Raw genomic sequence first — 22,594 nt, 5'->3', positions numbered from 1 at the left:
AACTCGGTGAATAAATTTTTGAGACGTTTTTGGACCTGACTTAAAATATAGTTAGTTGAAAGTGAATATTAATGACATTTGGAGGATGAATTGTATATCTAATAGATCCTAGACTTAAGAATGGTATCTAAATAGTATGCTCATATTGATAAAAAAAAATAGGAAAAAAGAGTAACACTGAGAAAAAAGCCATTTTGGTGACATGGCTGGACATGACCTAATGCGGAAAATTTTAAACGTGATATTAATAATGATTAAGGAATATGTTCAAGGTTGGATTCTAGATCTAGTATACTCTAGACCTTAGAATGTTATCTGAATAGTATGCTCATATTGATTTTTTTAAAAATAAGAAAAAAGAGGAACACTGAGAAAAAAGCCATTTTGGTGACATGGCCTAATGTGGAGAACTTTAAACGTGATATTAATAATGATTGGGGAATATGTTGGAGGATGGATTCTAGATCTAATATATTCTAGACTTAAGAATGTTATCTAAATAGTATGCTCAGATGGACTGAAAAATAAAGAAAAAATACGAACATTGGGAAAAAAATGGTTGGGTGAGATGACCCAAAATGGAATTTTTTAAAGCTGTTATTAGAGGAATAGGTTACAAAGTAAAGAAAACAGATGAATATTGAAAAGAGCCACTTGGGTGGAAGTGACCGGAAATGGAATTTTTTTTAGAAACTGGCCAAGGTTGGAATCCTTTAAAATCAAAATTGACGATTAGGACAGACACGTGGGCAGGGATTTTTTTTGGGGGGGACGGGAAATAATAAAACGAATATTTATAATTCGAATAAGAAGAGCTTCTAAATTATGGACAATTTAACATTTCAGAGTAGGAGGATCAGCCCCGCCCAGAGACATGTTTTTCTGTTTTCTGCATTCAAAAAAAATTAAGAAAGACAAAAAAAAACACGAATTTGATAACGATTACTACAAAGTTACCAAAACCAGCAATTTATATCGTTGTCTGTTTTCTTACTATTTTTTTTTTATGTACATAATCCACTTGGCTAGTGACCCTTCACCAGAGGCAGTTTTTGGGGAGACAGAGGGGGCATTTGCCTCGGGTGCAGAAATTTTAGGGGAGCATAATTTCATAAAATGACTTAGTTCTTAATTTATTTTTATTAAAATAATGCAGAGGGTGCAGTTGGCAATTTTTTTTATTAATGGAAATTCTGTTAAAATTTGGCCTGAAACGTTTTGGGAGAAAGGGGGGGGGGGTAATAAAGATGTTGCCCTATGCGCAAGAGAGGCTGGAGCCCTCACTGTCCTTCATGTGGAGACTAGCAGGAGAGAGAGAGAGAGAGAGAGAGAGAGAGAGAGAGAGAGAGAGAGAGAGAAGTTTATTATTAAATGCAAGGCAATACAAAATACAATTCAAAATTGAATCAAAATACACTTATTCCCCCTCGAAAGGCTCTATGGTCAGAGATACAAGGGGAATTAAAAAAAAATACAAGTAACAACTACAATATATATAAAAGGAATACTATATAAACAACAACTACCAAAAAAAGAAAAAAAAGAGAAGAATTGATGTATCTTCTCTCTGCTACTGCTATTTGAACATTGTAAGTCCTCCTCCAGCACTGAAGATGACTTGACATTAGCTATGCACCTCTTATAAAATTATATCATTTATTGATCGGCTTTGACCAAGAGAAAGATCTCACTATGATCAGCAATTTATCCTCAATGTCTTTTCTTTCGGCTGATTGTTTAAACGGATTGTTAAACGGAGATACCCACTAAATTTTTTATTTAAAAAAAAAATTTACCACTGAAGTTTGATCTGAAAATTACCATCGAAGGACTGATGTCGTTTCATTCGTTTAGTCTTGCTATTTGAAATTTTGACCAAGTTGTAACTCCTCTACTAGCGTTAAGAGTATAACGCAGTGTTGGTTATACAGCTCTTAGAGAGCTTTGACATTTTACATTCGGTCTCGAAAAGGGAAATTACAGATTCCTTTGTTGTTACCAGTTCAAATTAAACATGGTTATCAGTAAAACCAGCTATTTACGCTTATTGTCCATCTTTTCCGCTGTTTGTTTTATGGAGATAATCGATTTAGAAAGTAAGTCACTCATTTTTCATAACCCTTCGTCTTAAAATTATCAGAAAAGGTATGCTGCAGTTAAATTTATTCGGTTTGACAATTAAAAGTTTTAACCAAATCGTAAGTCCTACAGTAAAGCTGATGATGACTTAGTATGCATTTTGATTCTCCCATTAAGTTTCAGAAATTTAGCATTCAACTTCTAAAAAGGGGAAGAAATGTATTTCAGTACAATGATACTCGTCACCAAAATAAGCAATTTATGCCCATATTCTCGGCTGTTTCTTTAGTAAGTAATCCATTTGTCAAGAGACCAGCTCATTCATTATTTGTCCATCGTCTCAAAATTACCAGAAAAATGTTTATGTAGTTAAATTTATCTAGTTAGAATGACACAACACAAGCTATGACTCTCCCATACATTTTCAACATTCGACATTGGACCTCAAACGGGGAAAGACATGTATGTTTTATTGAAATCAGTGCAAACATGCTTGTCACCAAAACCATAAATTCATGTTCATTGTCTATTTTCTCTACTGTTTTTCACATTGAGATAATAGTTTTGGCAAGTGAACTGCTCATTTACTATTCGTTTTTTGTATGAAAATTACTACTAAAAGAATTGATGCAGGTACATTTATTTCGTTTTGGTACTTGAAGTTTATACCAAGTCGTATGTCCTCTGCTAGCGCTGAGAATGACACTGTGCTCGCTATGATCCTCCATTGAATTTGAACAATTTTTTATCTCGAAATGGGGAAGAACTGTATGTTTTGTTAATATTAAATAAAAAAAACAAGTTTTTTTAACTGAAAGTAAGGAGCGACATTAAAACTTAAAACGCACAGAAATTACTTCATATATGAAAGAGGCTGCTTCCTCATCAACGCCCCGCTCTTTGCGCTAAAGTTTGACTCTTTCTCTCAATTCTTCTTTTTAAAACAGTAAAAAACTTTAGCGTAAAGAGCGGGGCGTTGATGAGGAAGCAGCCTCTTTCATATATGAAGTAATTTCTGTGCGTTTTAAGTTTTAATGTCGCTCCTTACTTTCAGTTAAAAAAACTTGTTTTTTTTATTTAATTTCTGAACGTTTTTGAATCAATGCATGTTTTGATTTTGGCTCTCCGCAGAGGAATGATCAAAACGAAATTTGCATATTTTTTTTTGGCTAAATGGCTTTCTCATAATTTTGATCGAATGATTTTGAGAAAAAAAGAGCGGGGGACGAAGCCTAGTTGCCCTCCGATTTTTTGGTTAATTAAAAAGGCAACTAGAACTTTTAATTTTTACGAATTTTTGTATTGGTAAGAGATTTACGTAACTTATAAATTAGCTTACGTAAAGAACTTTTGTATTCTCATGTTTTTATTACATATATGAGGGGATTCGCCCCATCGTCAGTACCTCGCTCTTTACACTAAAGCTTAAATTTTATCCCAATTCATTGAGAATGACCCCTGAATCACAAAAGCCGTAGAATAAATAGTTGAAATTACTAAAAATACTTTAGCGTAAAGAGCGAGGTATTAGAAGGAGGTGAGCCCCTCATATGGGTAATAATTTCTGTTTGTTTTAAGTTTTATTGCTGTTCCTTACTTCCAGCTGAAAAAGCTTTTTCACATTTATTTTTTAATTGTTTTTTTTTTAAATAATGCTAGTAAATCCTGCTCTCCCTTCATGGAAATTTTCTTCTCCCATTACAAATTCTCGATGGAAAGTTCCCCCAGCGTATCCCCCTCTTCTCAACCCCTCCCCCCAACCAAAAAAATCCTCCTGAAAACGCCTGTATACTTCCCAATAACCATTACTATATGTAAGCACAGGTCAAAGTTTGTAACTTGTTGCCCCTCCCACGGGGACTGTGGGGGAGTAAGTCGTCACGAAAGACATAGTTATAAAGTTTTTCGACTACGCTGAATAAAAAGGCTATCTCAGAATTTTGATCCGTTGACTTTGGGAAAATAATTAGCGTGGGAGGGGGCCTAGGTGCCCTCCAATTTTTTGGTCACTTAAAAAGGGCACTAGAACTTTTCATTTCCGTTAGAATGACCCCTCTTGCAACATTCGAGGACAACTGGGTCGATACGTTCACCCCTGGGGAAAAAACAAACAAAAAAACAAATAAACACGCATCCGTGATCTGCCTTCTGGCAAAAAATGCAAAATTCCACATTTTTGTAGATAGGAGCTCGAAACTTCTACAGTAGGGTTCTCTGATACGCTGAATCTGACGGTGTGATTTTCGTTAAGATTCTATGACTTTTAGGGGGTGTTTCCCCCTATTTTCTAAAATAACGCAAATTTTCTTAGGCTCGTAACTTTTGACGGGTAAGACTAAACTTGATGAAGCTTATATATTTCAAACCAGCATTAAAATGCGATTCTTTTGATGTAGCTATTGGTATCAAAATTCCATTTTTTAGAGTTTTGGTTACTATTGAGCCGGGTCGCTCCTTACTATAGTTCGTTACCACGAACTGTTTGATTAGTGCAAACATACTGGCCACCAAACCAAAAATTTATGTTGAAGGTCTATTTTCTCTGCAATTTTGTCATGGAGGTAATTGTTTTGGCAAGTGAACTGCTCATTTATTATTTGTCATTCATATTAAAACTATTAAAAGAAATGATGCAGCTACATTTATCAAGTTCTGCTATTTCAAGTTTTGGCCAAGGCATAGATCCTCTACTAGCACCAAGGACGACACAGCCCTAGCTACGACTCTCCAATAGAGTTTCAGCATTCGACCTTGAAATGGGGAAAGAGATGTATGTTTTCTTAGTGTTTGTACAAACACACTTGCCAACAAACCAGAAATTTATATTCATTTTCTATTCTCTCTGGGTTTTTTTCTTTTTTTGCTTAGGCGTAATTCTTTAGGCAAGTGAGTCGCTCATTTAGTTTTCCTGCTTCGTACTAAAATAACTGCAAAAGAATAGATGCAGTTACATTTATTTAGTTTCGGTATTTTCAGTTTTGACCAAGTTGTAAGTCCTCTGCTGAGAGTGACGCAGTGTTAGTTATGCATCTCCTATGGAGTTTCGGCATTCGATAGACTTCAAAAGTGAATTAACCAAAGTGATTTGTAATTCATAGGCCACTAAGTCAGTCTAGCGTATAAAAATTCAATTGTTCATTTCATAGTTATAACCACTTCTTTAATTATTTTCGCTTAGTAAGACGCTTAGGTGATTGCATTGTTAATAAGTAAATTATTCTTTAGAGAAATTTAGGGTTGACCTCACTTTTGGCAAACTTGGCTGTAATATTGGCATCTTTATAAGCGATGGTACTTGTCTCAAAAAAGTTTCTTTAGTCCTTTGCACATATTACAAAATCTAAAAGGAGAAAAGTCAATCACGCTTTTTTTTAATGAATTTTGAGTGTTCTATTATGTCCAAACTTTGACTTGATCAATTACGGAAGAGTTTTTTTTATGGAAGTTATGAAAAAACTTGGAAAAATTTCATCTATGCCAAACAATTTTTTTATATCCATGTTTTTATATGTGAGATATTGAAATGATTAATAGGCATGGCCCAAATTTAAGGTTATGAGACTAAGGTGGTTGGGCGATTAGGATCTTTTTCTTGATAGGTGGTACGATTCAAAATAACTCTTGTTTTCGCAATCTTACATTTTTCACCAAATGTCAGTCATAGACCCTTGACATTATATTGAAATTTCTTAATGCGCTTTATGCGAAAACAAGTTATTTCTTATATCCTTTTTTTTATCTGTTCATGCTTCTGAAAAAATCTAAGCCCAAAAAGGACAAAATGTGTTTTCTTAGTTTGGTTTTTCTAAGGCATTTTAAAAGTCTTTTTCTTCTTAAGTTTGGAAAATTAACTATATTATTACAGTTGATGTGTGCGGCTGAAAATCTAATATGGAGTCATAATTTAATAGGGAAGGGAGAGAAGTATAACCGCTTCTTCAATTATTTTTGTCTAGTAAGTCTAGTAATTCCATTATTAATAAGTAAATTCCTCTTTAGGGAAATTTAGGTTTGGCCCTATCTGTGGTAATCTTGACTTTAATATTAGCATCTTTATAAGCAATGATGTTGGCATTACAAAAATTAAATGAAACAACAATTTTTTTTTCAACTGAAAGTAAGGAGTAATATTAAAGCTTAACACAAACAGAAATTGTTTCGTATATGAGGAGGATTACCCCCTCCAAAACACCTCGTTCTTCACGCTAAAGGTTTTCGATGCTTTTAAAAAGGCTACTTATTGTTCTGATTAAACGACCCTTGTATTTCAAGAGTAGTTTTTAAAGAATTGAAACAAAATTTAAACTTTAGCGTTAAATTTAAACTTTTCTCAGGCTTGTAACCTTTGATTGGTTAGACTAAACTTAATAAAACTTATATATTTAAAATAAGCACGAAAATCCAATTCTTTTGATATATCTATTGGCATCAAAGTTCCGTTTCTTAGAGTTTCGGTTACTATTGAGCCGGGTCGCTCCTTAATTACAGTTCGTTACCACGAACTTTTTGATACTTCTTTATTCCTTTACGCTTCGGTCAAAACCTAATAGGAAAAAAACAATCAGTAATGTATAGCTTAGTTCATAACTAATTTTCAAGTTTTCTAGTATATCCAAATTTAAATTTGAAACTTATTAGGGAAAAATTACTATGGAGTTTACGACAAAAAAATAACTTGAAAAGAATTTTTAGCTCAAATAATTTTTTGTATATGTATGGTTTCATACATGCAAAATATTGTCACGATTAATATGTACGGCTCCAAATTTCTGGTTGTTAGACAAAGAATACTGTTGAGTTAAATAATGTTTCTTGACTGGTGGTATAGTTAAAAAAAATGGCTTTCACAACTAGTATCTCACTGCACTGTCATACAAAAATCAGGGTATTTCCATTTTTTTTCTTTATTTGTTTACACTACTAGCAAAATTAAAACACAAAAATTTAAAAGTATATTCCTTTTGTTTTTTTCTACAGTTTTAAAATGTCTTTCTTCTTCCTAATTTGACTTTTTTTTAATTAAGTTATGTATTAACTATAGCCATTACGGAATCAACACTAGGAAATAAAATAAATATGGTGGTTAGGAAATATTGTCATAGTTTATGTGCACAGCCGAAAATGTAGGGTGGAAGGGGGGGATCGAAATATTTTTGCAAGTAGGTCACCTGGATTAATCACCTTCTCAGATATTTCATCAATGATAACGTTTATTAATGATAATTATCCTTCACAAACAGTTCAAATTATAGCTAAGCGAAATAAATATAATAAATATAAAAATAAAGCTATGACGAAATAGATATAGTTATCAAATATTCAGACCTTTCTCTCTGGGAACGATCTGAGCTTAGGTCAACTTGTGCAGGGCTAACCAGTCTTTACACATGGGTCCCCGTGACGTGTTAACATTGGACTTTTAATAACGTGAACCTGTCAACAGAAGCGAAATTACCCTTTAATGAAAACGAATCGATGCGAAAATGTAAGCCCTTTTCGCAAGAGGGTTGTACTAGCCTAATTATCCGGTAGATTAAAAGTGTAAATTCTCTTTGTTGCCTGCTTTCACTATGAATAAGATTCCAGCCTTTAGGTGTAGTAATTTGTTTAAAGGTAAGCGATTAGCACAGGCCCACATCTGAGCAACTGACCAAAAGGTGAGTGATGATTGACTGTGATGTAGAGGCTCTGCGTGACAGCAGATGCATGCTGGGAGGTTTTTTGCATCTAATCTGACGTTGAACATGCATACTATTACGGGTTTTCACATAAATGTTGTTTTAATTTTTCTTGGATATGGGGGGAGGAGGAGCCAAGAATATTTAATGGTGAAACACTGATGATAGCCTTTTTTTTAATAAATTTTTCTTTTTATTGTGCAAATTTTATGAATTCTGAGCTTATAGAGTGCAGTGCCATCAATTCGGAATTTAAGAAAATTTAACGGAAAGAATATATTTTTTTCAAAATTTAGGAAGGGGCAATTTTTTTTCAATTTTTCTAGTGAAAATACTAAAAAAAAATCAACGGAATACCAGTAAAAAGCTATTTCTTCAAAATCTAGTGAGAGGCGGGGTGAACAAATAAAGAGATGTAAATGCTCCCTGTCCAATTGGTACCCCTAATAGAATCTGTCATTACCCTCAAGTGTGCTCTAGAGGATATCCACTTTCATACAGTTTCTCAATTAATGCTTTATTTTTCGTTGCTCGTGAGTAAAGAGAGAAGAGATTATGTACTGAGGCCCAAAAATAGAATTATCCGAGGCCAGGAACATAAGAAAAAAGTAGAAAGAGTTTCATATCCTCTCCCAAAATAATAAATTCCCCCTAATTCCTAGGAACTTTAAACCATCTCATTTTTTTTAATTATTGGTTTCCACCGAAAAAAAACTGCATGCGTTCCTAACGGAGACTTTAAATTGGCGCAATTCCTTTTCTTGCTTGGTTTTTACTTTAGGGAGCAATTCAGCACATTTAATCGATAGCTAGGTTGGTTCTCCGTAGTTATGGTCATGGAGCTAACAGGGACATAATTTGCTATGGCTCAGGGAGTAACTGCCCTCCTGAGACCCCAGTTTTCCTCCCATCTGAGGTTTGGTTTCTTCAAAAAATCTCGTCAGAACTAAGATAAGCCTACATAATTGAAGCATCCACAGAAACAGGTCGGTTTTACTCAGTATATCTTTGCCTTTATGGTTATTATGGCTCATTTTTCAGTTTTACTGTCATTTTCACTTGATTTAGGAAAATTGGCTCCAACGTTGCCCCCCCCTCCACCCAACCCCAGGATTTTGACGAAATTACGCCATTGGGAGCAAAATGTAGTTTGTATCAGTGCTATTCCATCGGTATTTTTTTTTTTTTACTTCTTTTTTAACTGAACGTTCTTGACCAAACTTAATTGTTTACTCCCCAAATAGTAAATTTAGCAACGCCTTTAAACATAATTAAATAAAAAAAATTCCAACTGAAAATAAGGAGCAACATTAAAACTTAAAGCGAACAGAAATTATTACGTATATGAGGGGCTTCGCCCCCTCGTCAATACCTCGGTCTCTAAGCTAAAGTTCGAATTTTGTTCCAATGCTTTAAGAATGACCCCTGAATCACAAAGGGTTTGATTAGAATAAATAGATCTTTTGAAAGTATTAAAAAAAAACTTTAGCGTAAAGAGCGAGGCATTGACGAGGGGGTGAACTCTCTGATATACGGAATAATTTCTGTTTGATTTAAGTTTTAATGTCGCTTCTTACTTTCAGTTGGAATTTTTTTATTTAATTTTCCTTCATGGAAAATTCCCTCCCCCCTCATATGAAAAATTCGTCCATGGAAAGATCCTCCTACATAACCTTCTCCCCTTGACCCCCCATCATACCCCCCCCTAAAAACGTCTATATACTTCCCATAACCAGTAATAAATGTAAACAATGGACAAAGCTCATAACTTGCAGCGCTTTCCCGGGGGTGGGTGGGGGATTGAGTCATCCTCAAAGACATATTTATTAGATTTCGAGACTATGATGAACAAAACTGCCCATCAAAATCTGTTCGGGTAAGTTTGGGAAAAAACGAGCGTGCGAGGGGGCCTAGTTGCCTTCCAATTTTTTTGTCACTTAGGAAGGGCACTAAAACTTTTAGTTTCCGTTCGAATGAGCCCTGTCGTGATCTTAGCTATTCTTTGAAAGTGGTGTCTTTCGCAATCATGAGATACCGAGACAAAAAAAGAAACTTTATAAACCTTAAAATAGACCTAAGATGGATCCAAGGGGCAAAATTTGTTTTTGTCTTGATGTCCTCGGTGTTTTAAAACTCAAAACTTAAAGCAAACACTTAAAATTTGCCAGAACGGAAGCATTCTTCAAAATAGAGTTTGAGACCTTGGTAAAAGTCTGAGCTACTTTCAATAAACAATTTAAGAAGTTTAGTAAACTTAGATTCCTTACACAATTGGCTTAGCAATAGTAACTGTAATTTCTTGTAGAAGTGATTTTTGCCACTTGGGGAAGAGGAATTAATATTTTAGGAAGGGCTAGAATCAAGAGTGGTCCTTACAGTTGCCCGATGTATGGAGAGTGGGAGGAAAATTTATTGTATTTTCTGGGGAAGTGTCAAGGGTTAAGGGTCTTAAGAAAGCAAATTATTGGATGGATGAAGGGGATGAGCCTTGGGTGTAAAAATTGAGGGGAAATGGGTGTTCTATTAGAGTTCAGAATCTGGTGCAGTTTATTCGCGTGGGCATAACCCAGTGTGAGGGTGTTTATGTTATGACTGTGTTTGTTTATAGATAGATAGATAGATAAGTATATTCAAAAACCCATGGGCCAAATACATACAGAAATATAAATAAATAACAAACAAGCAAGGAAATTAAGCAACAGTACAAATTACACACACGTGCAGAAACAGAATGCAACGCGAAAATACCTAATCTAACAACAAAAGAAATTAATCATATAAACTTTTTCTTCTTACTAAGGATTTATCTATATACACTCCCACTCGAAATATTGTGGTTGGGTTACTATTTTGCAGAATACTAGGAAGCATCAAATTAATCCCATACAAATAATTTTCCCAATTTCGTAAATAAGTTTGTTTATATTCGTGTTTTTAATGGTTTTCCTTGCTGTAGTCGTTTTGATCAAAAGTTGAAATTGAATCTTTAATTTGTGTTCATATGTTGTTAATTTTATTTGTATTTTTTTTGTGGCCATGGCCCTGTGGTGTTTTTTTTTTTTTTGTCAAATATACAATACCATGGTATTTTGAAACAACTAGCCAACCTTGAGAGGACAATTATTTATTTTATTATGATGATAAAAATAAGATTTCTAACGAACGAAGCCCACCGTGACATCCGATGAGAACTTAGCTATCTAATCCAAATCTACCCCTATACCCCGTGCAGCTGCGGTTGTACTATTAAATTTCATGACTATTAAAACACATTAAAACTAGCAGACTTCCGTTTCCTTTTCTGGCGTGGTACTTAAGTTTGTTAAAGGATTCAATGTACCATGTGGTAGGCGGGAGGGTTTTTGTGTATTAACAGACAAAGAAATTTTACAACTTTAAGAGTAAATAAAAAGAGCTGTTAAATGGATATGAACTGTTTCTAAGTATAGGGTTTTTAGCACGGATTTTAATTATTAAAGCGTTATTTTAATGTTTTAAGTGATTTTTTTTTGTCAATGCAATATTTCAACCAACGAGGCCTTGGAGTTTGGTAGTTGGTTTTCAGAATTTAAAAAAGATAAGATTTACTATTTTAAATTCATGACAAATAAGATTAGTATACGGCACTAGCCCCCATTTGGAGCTTCGTGGCCTCTAAAGGAGAAGGGCAAGATACCTCAGTCATTTAAATACTGACGGAGACAGAGAGAGAGAGAGAGAGAGAGAGAGAGAGAGAGAGAGAGAGAGAGAGAGGATTATAAGATACTACTACTACTACTACTACTAACAACTCACTGTAGCACCAAGCCGCATGAGGCCAACACAGCTACACACGCTCCTTCTCCCTCCCAATCTATTCAAAGCCTCCCTCTTTACTCCCTCCCAGGAAGTTCCCATTTCCTTTAAATCTTTCTTTATGACATCCTCACACCCCAGAGGAGGACGACCTGCTTTCCGTTTAGCCCTAGACGGTTGGCCGAAAAGGACAGTCATGGCAATGTTTCATCCTTCCTCCGGAGAACGTGCCCTAGCCATCTAAACCTTTCTTTTGTTATAGCCCTTTAAAGCGGGATTGAACCACATTTTTCGTACAACCTACTGTTTGAAATACAGTCAGTTAGCCGGGAACCCAGAACAATCCGTAGGCAATTTCTATGAAAAACATCTAGAAAATCTTCATCCACTTTTCGGAGCGCCCTTGCTTATCGGTATGGGAAAGTTTAGGATGAAAAATTCAACAACAACTTACAATTTTCAGCGTTTTACAGCTTAAAAAAGAACATTTATTTAAGCTAGAATTACACAGTCCCTGATGTCTGATGCCCAGTTCCTGATGAGAATAGTCGCAGAACTAATGCCTGAGGGACGTCAGAATTCACTTCAAAAATTGGATGGAAGAGTGTATCAGCAGAAATTATTTAACATTCAAATGAGGCATAAACTCAGAAAGTTCATTCCTTCTTATACTAAAATGAGGCAACTTGTCCATCAGGAATTGTCCTTGAATCTGACAGAGAATTAAAAAAAAGAAGGTTACACTCGTGTGGTGTTGAGTGCTTCATTCGAAAACCAAATGAAAAATAACCAGAGTACATCCAAATACTGCATTCAAATAAAACGTTACCATTTTTTTAGGGGGGGGAGGAATTTTAGAAGTATAAATGGATTTAACCAGCTTAGTAGGGATAAAATGGGGCAAGATGACGACGAATTTTAGGGTTGCACTCGTGAACATATCAGCTCTATGAAAAAAAGATTTAAGGGAAATTGCCTAAGATAACATCTAAAATCATGTTCGGACCGAGACGAGGTAACAGTATAAGCAATATCCTTACCAATATTGATGAAAATGGAGGGATTACCTCTTGAAATTAAACCCATCATTCACAGCTCTTTCATCAGTGACTAGACTTACAGAATTAGGCAGAAGACAAGCCCAAGGACAGAATTTATTGCCCTCCAAGTCTTGTGAATACCATTACCACACACATAGTTTACTTAAATAATACAGAAACTCTGCTTTCCTACACAAGAAATTGTATATATTCCTGTAAATTTTGAATCGTCATGGACGAATACTGGATTTTAAGAAGGCGTAGCGAACGTATAAGCCCTCCATAAATGTTATTTTTCTTTTCCAACTATTAAGAAGTCCAGATGCTATCCATGGGCTCAAAGAAGCGATTCTTTTAGACCTGCAATTAAAAAGTGGCAACATTCAAACATCAAAAATAGCCTTTTTATGGTCCTATAAAACGAGTCAAATAAACAAGAAAAATTGATTTCATCATCAAAGATTTTCTACAAACTCTCTGCCAATTTTCACCCAGGAAGAGATGATTCTTTCATACAAAGAGTAAGTTCTTCCAATCTCATGGATATCTTATATTGATTACATACAAAGTTCAAAATATGGGGGAAGGTTGTCTGTTGGGTTAATCTCTAAAAATTGTTCGAATCGATTTTACCTTCTACAAATTGGTACTTTTGTATGGAGGAGTTAGTTAGGAATAGTTGACAAGCAGTTGAAGGCAGCCTCTTGTCTTTCTTTTATAGAAAAAAAAAACATTTTGCACGATTTTTGGCTACGGGGACAATGACACAAATTGGTTTTTTCGCTAAAAATCTCGTGGATATAAATAAAGCGAAGTTTAAAAAACTTTGAATATTATTAAGCTCAATTTTTGTCGTGATATTTTTTTTTAATTCAGCGCAATACCTAATTCGAATTAAGTCAATATATTCAAGGGTATGAAAAATGAAGTTAATTTCAAGCAAATTTAATTCTTCGGTTTTGTTTTCCATTTTGATTTTTTATCTTTTCTTTCAGACGTCATTCAAAGTTGCTTCTTCTGCTTTGTATGAAGTTTCATCCCAAAAAGTTTACTTTGAAAAGGTTAACGTGCTGATTCCGTCATCATGGCAGTGCTTCCAGAACTCCGACAGTAATGAATTTAGTGCAAAAGATGCAGCATTCAGACTTTCGAAGAGGGAAACTGCCACCGTCAAACAATATGGCAAATGTGGTGAACAAGGGGATTATGCTATTATTCCAGCCAGAATATTTAGTGACAACTCTGGTAGTCAAGGTATAATTTTACTTTTGTTACTCGTATCGGAAATTATGAATAAGAGTTTTAAAGTAGAGCTGATCTGCCATGACTAAAATTTGATCAGTTTAATCAACCTGCCAAGAATTGTACAAGCTATATTAGGCTTACGTTGCCGGGACTGAACTGTGACTTAAAATTGTAATTAAACAAATAACCTTTCATTTAAAGCTAAACTTCAGCTTTAATTCAATAACCTTGCGGATTAATTTTATCAATGATACAGTTTTTTTTCATTTTTTTTTAATGATGTTGCTAGATGCTGCGCTGTCCGTGGCGCTATTGATTTTTAATGTTTTCTTTCAAGATAAATTGCCAGAGATCCAACTCTTCTGATTTGTCCATTCTCTTCGGTCCTGAGCTTCGGTCCTGATTATAAAACGATCATTCGTTGATCATTCTTTCGAATCGTTTCAACATTAGGTACTTATGTCGCATAGCCAGTCACCCTACTCAAGTTCTTCTTCTGAGTAAAGTTAGATTAATCCTAATAAAATATACCTAAGTATGATGAAAATAAAATACTTTAGTTGCAAAATTATAGAAACTACAACAGAAAATTATGAAAATCAGCCCCCCTCCCATCCTAACGCATAATATTAAATGGTTTCTAATCTAACCTAACCAATATACCAACTAAAATATTTAATTAAGATATGCCTACATCAGGCATGTACGCAGGAATTTTTTTCGGGGGGCGCCCAAAACCTTCGAAACAGCAGATATAAAGTAGCACTTTTTTCATTTAGCAATGCAAAAAGTACGTATATCGGAAAATACAGATTAACTTTAATCTGTAGTATTGCAGCAGATGGGGGGAAGAAGACTGAAGCCTCAAAAGTACGTTTTAGGCTTAGGGTTATGTTCAAAGCGATTTAGAACCAGTGTTTAATATATTATATCCCACTGAAAGGGAAATTTTAGGGTTAACAGTGCAATATGGGTGCTGTGGGGGTTAGTTCTTCTATTGCAAAAACGTAGATTTTAATGAAAAATGATTGTTTCCAAAATCGATCAATTAAAAGCTGTACTTTATCCTGAAAAGGGGCGGGATAAACGCCCTAATATCAAGGATAATTCTATTTTGCTGTGGAAAGCAAACTCTCCTTACAAAAAAATAATAACATTACAATTGCTAATTACTTCAAAAAGGGTAAAAAGTTAGACAGAAAATGGGTTAATAATTGGGCAGTGACTTAACCGGATGATTGCATGCTGTAAAACCCCCCAAAAAAGGCTTCACACCTGTATCTAGATTCTTAATAAATGTCCTACTTTTGCCAAAAATCCCAAGAAACCATGGGGAAATTAATCATTTCAAAAAATTTCGGAGGGGGGGGGGGCAGAAGGGGCTCTAAATAGCTTACTTTCAGAGCTAGGACAGTTAAGTTTTGAAAACAGTTTTTATTGTTTTTTTTCTAAAAAAAAAATTCTCTAATATTTGCTTGAATAGGCTGGTTGATTAGAATTTAGTTGTAAATACTTGGACTTGTTCCGCTTCAAACTGAAGAAGGGCTTAATTTTTCAACACAAAATTTGTTGGCAAGCCCTTTTTAGGCAACCATTGTATTTTCACGATTGAAACATTACACAAAGCATGTAAAAAACTATTATTAAAATAAGCAAGAGTTCTATTGCTTTAATATTGGCCAACCTCTAAAAAGTTTTGATTGATATACGCACACCAAGTATTTTATTACCTTTTTTATGTCTTAAAAAAGGCTAATGCAACTACACTACCCAACCTAGGCTGCAAATTGTGGAATGACAAATGATAAAGCACAACTTTGTTTCATAATTAATATTTTTATTAAGCTTGTAATCTTTTCTTGGCGTCAATCCTGCTGAGTGCCGATTAGCACAAGAAAAGATGATACCATGATCTATTGATCCATAACCCGTCCTTTATTAGCATGTCAAAATACCATGTTGTATCGAGTATGAATTTTATGACTAAACTGTGGCATATAAAGCAATATGAGGAGGATTATATTAGTTATAAATGTCTCATTCTTCATGTTAGTAACTGGGAATGACCCAAGTATGGGCTATTTCTGGCTAACGAGAAGAGGACTTGATAAGGAATACAAAGCTTCATGGAGAATAATTAGTTTGGGACGATTAGAGCTGTGAGTAATAAACCCATGACTCTCAGACATCATAATATATCATGTGCTATTTCACACTTTTTAATAATTCCTGAACTAGGATGGATGGATTATAGCCTATCTATCAACAATTGAAATGACATTGTTTTTATTCAATTCTCTATAGGGTTATGCCAGCTTCGCTTCTCACTCAGAATATATATATTGACTTTACTCTACTTAGTCATGACTCAACTTTTTCATCACGCTCCACCAAGTTGATTTTGATACAAATGCCCCTTTGCAGCCAAAAAGTCTTGAGGAGGAGGGGGGAGGAATCTCGAAGAAAGTGTGAAGAATAAGCCAATTGTATGAAGAATATAAGTTTGTTGTGTTAATTGAAAAAAAACATAGATGTTTTGCTTATATTTGATTCGGGAGGGGGGCGCTGTAATTGATTTTTACCCAGGTGCCACCAACCCTAAGAACGGCTCTGGGTGTAACTGTGTATGTAATTTAAGTTTTTTTTATCTATATTTGGGGATAGGGGGACAATGTGGTTCAAACACCAATAGGGTAGTTTGGCACTATTTTTAGATAGGAGTCAAAATTGGTTTCTGTCAATTATGAGGGGTCGATAAGGGGCAAGAAATGACAAATATAATTTTTTAAAGCCAAATATCTTTTGATTTTTTCAGATCAAAAATACATTTTTATTTTATACTCGACCTATTGTTTGACCGTTTTTTTTTCGTTATTAAGAAAAAAACATCTGTAAAAAATCAGTCTTAGTCATTTGTTAGTGGAACAATAATAAAAATTCTTCAAAATAATTTACTCATTTAAGAAAAATCTTATTTGACATATATTTTAGTTTATGGTATTCGCCTTGATTATGTATCTATAGTATATTTGTAAAGGTATTTTGATAGGAAAAGAATGTAGTATTCCATCAAATAGCGTCGAAGCAATTTAATACCCACAGGCTCACCATATTTAGTTACCGTGCGCTATAGTTCTTACTATAGTATATTAACCAGTAAACACCTTACTCGTAGTCCACATTGGCTTATCTGCAAATTGCATACGACCATCTTTGGTCTGATGCTATTATGAAAGATACTAAATTGGGGCCACTTGTTTTAGTACAAGTCAATAAAAAGGAAATGGAATCTGGAGTACCTTATTAATGTGATATTTATCAAAGATTTATTACTGGATTTGGAATAATTAGAGCTACTGCTCGTTATCGGCTGCCTTTGAGCTGCATTATCTATTTTTATTTTGTGTTTTTATCATAAACTCCTCTAAACAACGCTATTTACGTTGGGATCAGTTGACAGATGGCTTGTTCTAGCCTAAGCAAAATGAGTGGTAGTTCTGCTTGGGATCGATCTTGGAAGGTAGAGATTCAAGCTAAATAATAATAAATATTAGAAATCAGAAATAATGCGAAAAGTTATATCAAATTCAATAAGTAAACTTTATTTTCTAAGCTGAACAGCATAGTGAGCATTCCCAGGAACAGAAGGAGGGGGGGTCTTGAATTGCAAATCCAAGGTCTTGTCTTTGATCCGTCACTTTTATGAAAGATACTAATTTGGGGCCTGTTATTTGAGTACAAGTCAATAAAAAGAAGCTTTGATCTGGGATATCTAAGTAATGTGATGCCTATCAGAGATTTATTTCGGAATTTGAAATAGTTGGAACTACTGCTCGTTATTGGCTGCCTTTGAGCTGGATTGTCTATTTCATTTCATTATTATATTTTTTTTATTGTAAATTGATTTATCCAAATAGGCCGCATTTGCGTTGGGTTTAGTTGGCAGCTGCATTTTCCTAGCCTCAATAAGATGGGTGAAAGCTCTGCTTTGGATGATCGAAGACGGGGGCACGGAGGAGGTCCCTAAAGATAAATGATAAATGCTACAAATTGGAAGATACTGCGACACATTGTGTTAAATTCATTAAGTAAACTTAATTTTCTTGTTTTAGACAAAGTTGATAAAAAGGAGCTGGGATATTGAGTATCTTGTTAATTTGTTGCCTGTCAGAGATTTGAATTTGTTGCCTGTCAGAGATTTGAGATCTGAATTTGGAATCAAATAAAAAAACAAGTTTTTTAACTGAAAATAAGGAGTGACATTAAAACTTAAAACGAACTGAAATTACTCCGTACATGAAAGGGCTGTTCGCTCCTCAATGCCCCACTCTTTACGCTAAAGTTTGACTCTTTCTCTCAAATCTACTTTTTAAAACAGTAAAAGAACTTTAGCGCAAAGAGTGGGGCGTTGATGAGGGACCAGCCCCTTTCATAAATGGAGTAATTTCAGTTCGTTTTAAGTTTTAATGTCGCTCCTTACTTTCAGTTAAAAATACTTGCTTTTCTTATTTAATTTCTGAACGTTTTTGAATTAATGCATGTTTTGTTTTCGGCTATCCGCACATGAATACTTACAAACAAAATTTGCGTGTTAATTTTTTTGGCTAAATGGCTTTCTCTTGGTTTTGATCGGACGATTTTGATAAAAAAAAGGGATGGAGGAGAAGGCATACTTGCCCTCCAATCTTTTGGTTACTTAAAAAGGCAACTAGAGCTTTTATTTTTTTACGAGCGCTTTTATTAGCAAAAAATATACATAACTTACGAATTCACCTATATAATGAATTTCTATAGTCGTATATTTTTATTACGTATATGAGGGAGTTCGCCCCCCTCGTTAATACCTTGGTCTTTACACTAAAGCTTAAATTTTGTCCCAATTCTTTAAGAATGACCCCTGTATCACAAAGGCCGTAGTATAAATAGTTAAATAAATAGAGTAAATAAATAGAACAGGTATTTAGGAGGAGATGAACCTCCCATATGCGTAATAATTGCTGTTCGTTTTAAGTTTTAATGCTGCTCCTTACTTTCAGATGGAAAAAACTTTTTCGTATTTATTTTTTCATTGTTTTTTGTTTTAAGTAATGCTAGAAAATTCTGCACCCCCTTCATGGAAATTCTCTTCTCCCATGACAAACTTTTCATGAAAAGATCCTTCCACGCAACCCCTCCCTTCAACCCCCTCCCGAGCCAAAAAAATCCCCCTAAAAACGTCTGTACACTTTCCAATAACAATTACTATATGTAAACACTGGTCAAAGTTTGTCGTTTGCAGCCCCTCCCCCGGGGACTGTGAGGGAGTAAGCCGTCCCCAAAGACATAGTTATTAGGTTTTTAGACTATGCTGAACGAAATGGCTATATCAAAATTTTGTTTTCGTTGACTTTGGGAAAAAAACTGAGCGTGGGAGGGGGTCTAGGTGCCCTCCAATTTTTTAGTAACTTAAAAAGAGTACTAGAACTTTTAATTTCCATTATAATGAGCCTTCTTGCGACGTTCTAGGACCACTGGGTCGATACGATAACCCCTGAGAAAAAAAAAACAAAAAAAAAAACGATAAACACGCATCCGTGATCAGTCTTATGGCAAAAATACGGAATTCCACGTTTTTATAGATAGGAGCTTGAAACTTCTACGGTAGGGTTCTCTGATACGCTGAATGCGATGGTGTGATTTTTGTTATGATTCTATGATTTTTAGGGGGTGTTTTCCGCTATTTTCAAAAATGAGGCAAATTTTCTCAGGCTCTTAACTTTTGATAGGTAAGACTAAATATGACGAAACTTATATATTTCAAATCACCATAAAAATCCAATTTTTTTGATGCATCTATTAGTATCAAATTTTATTTTTTTAGTTTCGTTTACCATTGAGCCGGGTCGCTCCTTGCTACAGTTCGTTACCACGAACAGTTTGGTAATCAGGGCTACTGCGTATCCTCGGCTGCATTTTAGCCCAAATATCTATTTCGATGTTTTGTTTAACATTTTTTTTATTATTCCTGTTTTAGCTGCCTTATCTTAAACTTTTTTTCTTTTAATATTTTAATTTAGCAGAAAGACACCTATGTAAATTGTTGGGGTAGACTTTTCTTCACTGTTTGCACCATTTATTGAGCATCAACAAAAATATAAAGAAGCAAGGTTGTGTCCAGAGGAGAGGTACTTGGTCTGCCCCCCTTTCAAAAATGTCTAACTATTAAAAGGGTAACAAAAACACATATAAACAAGTTTCTGATGCGTTTTGTAATGTTTTCTTGTGTTTCCCCCACGAACAAAAATCCTGAATACGGCTTTGTATTGAGGCTTTAGAAGATAAATTGCATTTCATAAACAAATATCCTAAATAAATTATGTCCAAATTTCTTCTTCCTCCTATTCATTCTTTCTGCTTGTATAATTGCTATTATTTTACATTAACATCTTTTTTGTAGCTGGAAGAATAATCTTTGAAGAGTGGTTACGTTTTCGATATGGAGTTTTTGACACCGCTTCAAATGGGAATACTAATTATTGTTCTTTCTCACTAGAGAGGTAAGTACAATGTCTTTGCAAGGCCAAGGTTTCCCAACCTGGGGGGCACGCACCCCTCAGTGGGCGATAAAGGATATATGATATGAAAAAATTGGTAATTTAATACTACTCTTATTTTCTTATACATGCTTTCCCGCTGCTTTCTTATTTAGTTACTTCTTTTTTTTCTTTTTTTATGTTTTTTTTTTAATCCCACCTCCTCTCAGTGGCACCAATAACTAATAACAATATCTTTTTAACATTTACAAAAAACTAAATGCCACCTACACTTTACTTTAATTAAAATAGCAGCCGAAGAGTGGTTTATGTAGTTACTGGGGACCTAAATCAGGAGACCTACTTTAAAGAGGAGTGGGAGAAACTGAAAGACAGTCTTCAATTAGAAGATTAAAAGGGTGTGGACCTGAAGAAATGCTGAGAAGCTCTGTTTAAAACATTCAAATTTGTACAAGAATAAAAAAAAGGTGGAAAGCCAATTTATTGGCTCTCCACTTTTTGGAAAAAGGGAGGCGATTCACCCATATGCTAGGAGATTCTCGCCTCCCATCTCCAAGACGACAAACATTTCGTTATATTCTAGAAAAAAATAGCTGCATATCGTTACAGCAGAGGCTTAAATTTTCCCTTTTTTATTTTTTATACAAACATTTTGGTAGTAACACCTTTACAAAAAAGAATACATTTTTTTACATTCTAAAAAAAAGTAATTGTCAATTTTTAGGCAAAAATGTTTTTCCTGACCACAACGCTCCCCCGTGAAAAATTTGCAAACTCACCCTATGTAAAATTGTTTAAAAAATCCCAGTTCACCAATTGACAAACTTGCACAAGTAAATGACTAATTTTGGCCATAAAATTTATCCTGGGGTTATGTGAAATTAACTCACTTGTCTGTAGATTGCAAATCATAGTAGCAGTGGGCTAAATTTGCTCTTTTGAGTATACCATTTAGTAAAGTACCCCTTACATAGAGGATAGAGTGTTCAGGAGTTAAAGACTTCGTTAGGTGTATGAGAGATATTTAGCGTTGCAAAAACTCACATGAAAAGTCACCCGGTGAGCCGTTAAGTTTCTTTTCTTTCATCTCCAATTGTGTCAAAAAGGTTGTGTTAATGTTTTTCGCAAAAAAAGCTTTTTACACAACTTTTTAGCTGCAATCGATTTTGATGAAAGTGATGCGGTACAATTTCAAGACAACCAAAACCTATTACTCTAGGGGTCGGCTCTGACTCCAAAGCTTGAGATGCATCTAATCTTGAAGTTATTTTTACAATCCCAAAAAAGAACCCTAATCAAGAAAGGAACCATTTGTTATCTGTTTACAGTCCATATGGGTAAGTTTTGGGTTCTCCCCTTTAAATGGTTTCTCAAGGGTGTAATTTACGTCATATATATTTTTGAAAGGTTTATTATTTTTTCGAATATCATAAAGCTCAATTGATCATAAATTCCAGGTATGAGTATCTGCCTTTTTGTTTTTTGTTGGATTCTCTTGCTCATTACCCTCAGTCATGCAATCTTAAACTAGAGCTTTAAACGGGGAATTTTAGGAGCTTTATACCTTATGTAAAAGAAAAAGGGACAAAGACAGAAGTCTTAAATTACAATCTTTCGTGAAAGGTTTCTTGTACACTTCTATTGATTCAGATTGACAGAATGGGTAAAATAGTAATTAAGAAGTCGAAATTTTGCAGTTTACATCATTTTGAACCAAAAAGGGTTTCCATTACCAAATTCCCGGCATCCTTAAACACTGCCTCTTTTCCCTAAATTTTCCCAATTTTGGACAAATTTTACATTTTGAAAAAAACTGTATATTCCAAGCATCTTAGACTGAGAGTTAAATAATATACGATAAATAAACATAACACTCAGTAGAAAGTAAAATAAATGTGTCAAAAATAAATATAAAGATAAATATATGAAAAAATTGATTGAAATGGTCGATAGAAAGTTTGATTTTTTGCACAAAATGACGTGTTGAATTGAGTTGATCCTCCAGTTAAATTTCGGAAAAGTCTGACAGAAAAAGGAAACGAGTCTTAAAGTATACCAAGGGTGGATCTAGAGCAAAAACTTGGGGGAGGTCCAATGTGACAAGAGCACCATGAGCAAATATTGGGGGGGGGGCATGTGACAAAGGAGCCAAAATTGACCAAATTGACATATTTATTCAAAAATTGAGTAAAAAAAACAAACAAGGAATGAGGCGGCCAGAAAA

The 22,594-nt window shown here is 34.5% G+C and overlaps 1 protein-coding gene across 1 annotated transcript in view; it reads left to right on the top strand.

Annotated features, from left to right (window-relative positions):
- LOC136034399 (calcium-activated chloride channel regulator family member 3-like) overlaps positions 1–22,594 on the top strand; it is a 46,119-nt gene that overhangs the window by 12,795 nt on the left and 10,730 nt on the right. The window contains exons 2-3 of the mRNA XM_065715555.1: positions 13,588–13,846; positions 20,274–20,373. Coding sequence (XP_065571627.1) covers positions 13,588–13,846; positions 20,274–20,373 — 359 coding nt within the window. The remainder of the gene's footprint in view (positions 1–13,587; positions 13,847–20,273; positions 20,374–22,594) is intronic.

The sequence above is a fragment of the Artemia franciscana genome, chromosome 2, assembly GCF_032884065.1.
Source record: "Artemia franciscana chromosome 2, ASM3288406v1, whole genome shotgun sequence".
In the NCBI taxonomy this organism is placed as follows: Eukaryota; Metazoa; Arthropoda; class Branchiopoda; order Anostraca; family Artemiidae; genus Artemia; species Artemia franciscana.
The sequence above is the reverse complement of the archived record's forward strand: the minus strand, read 5'-3'. Positions and strand labels throughout refer to the sequence as shown.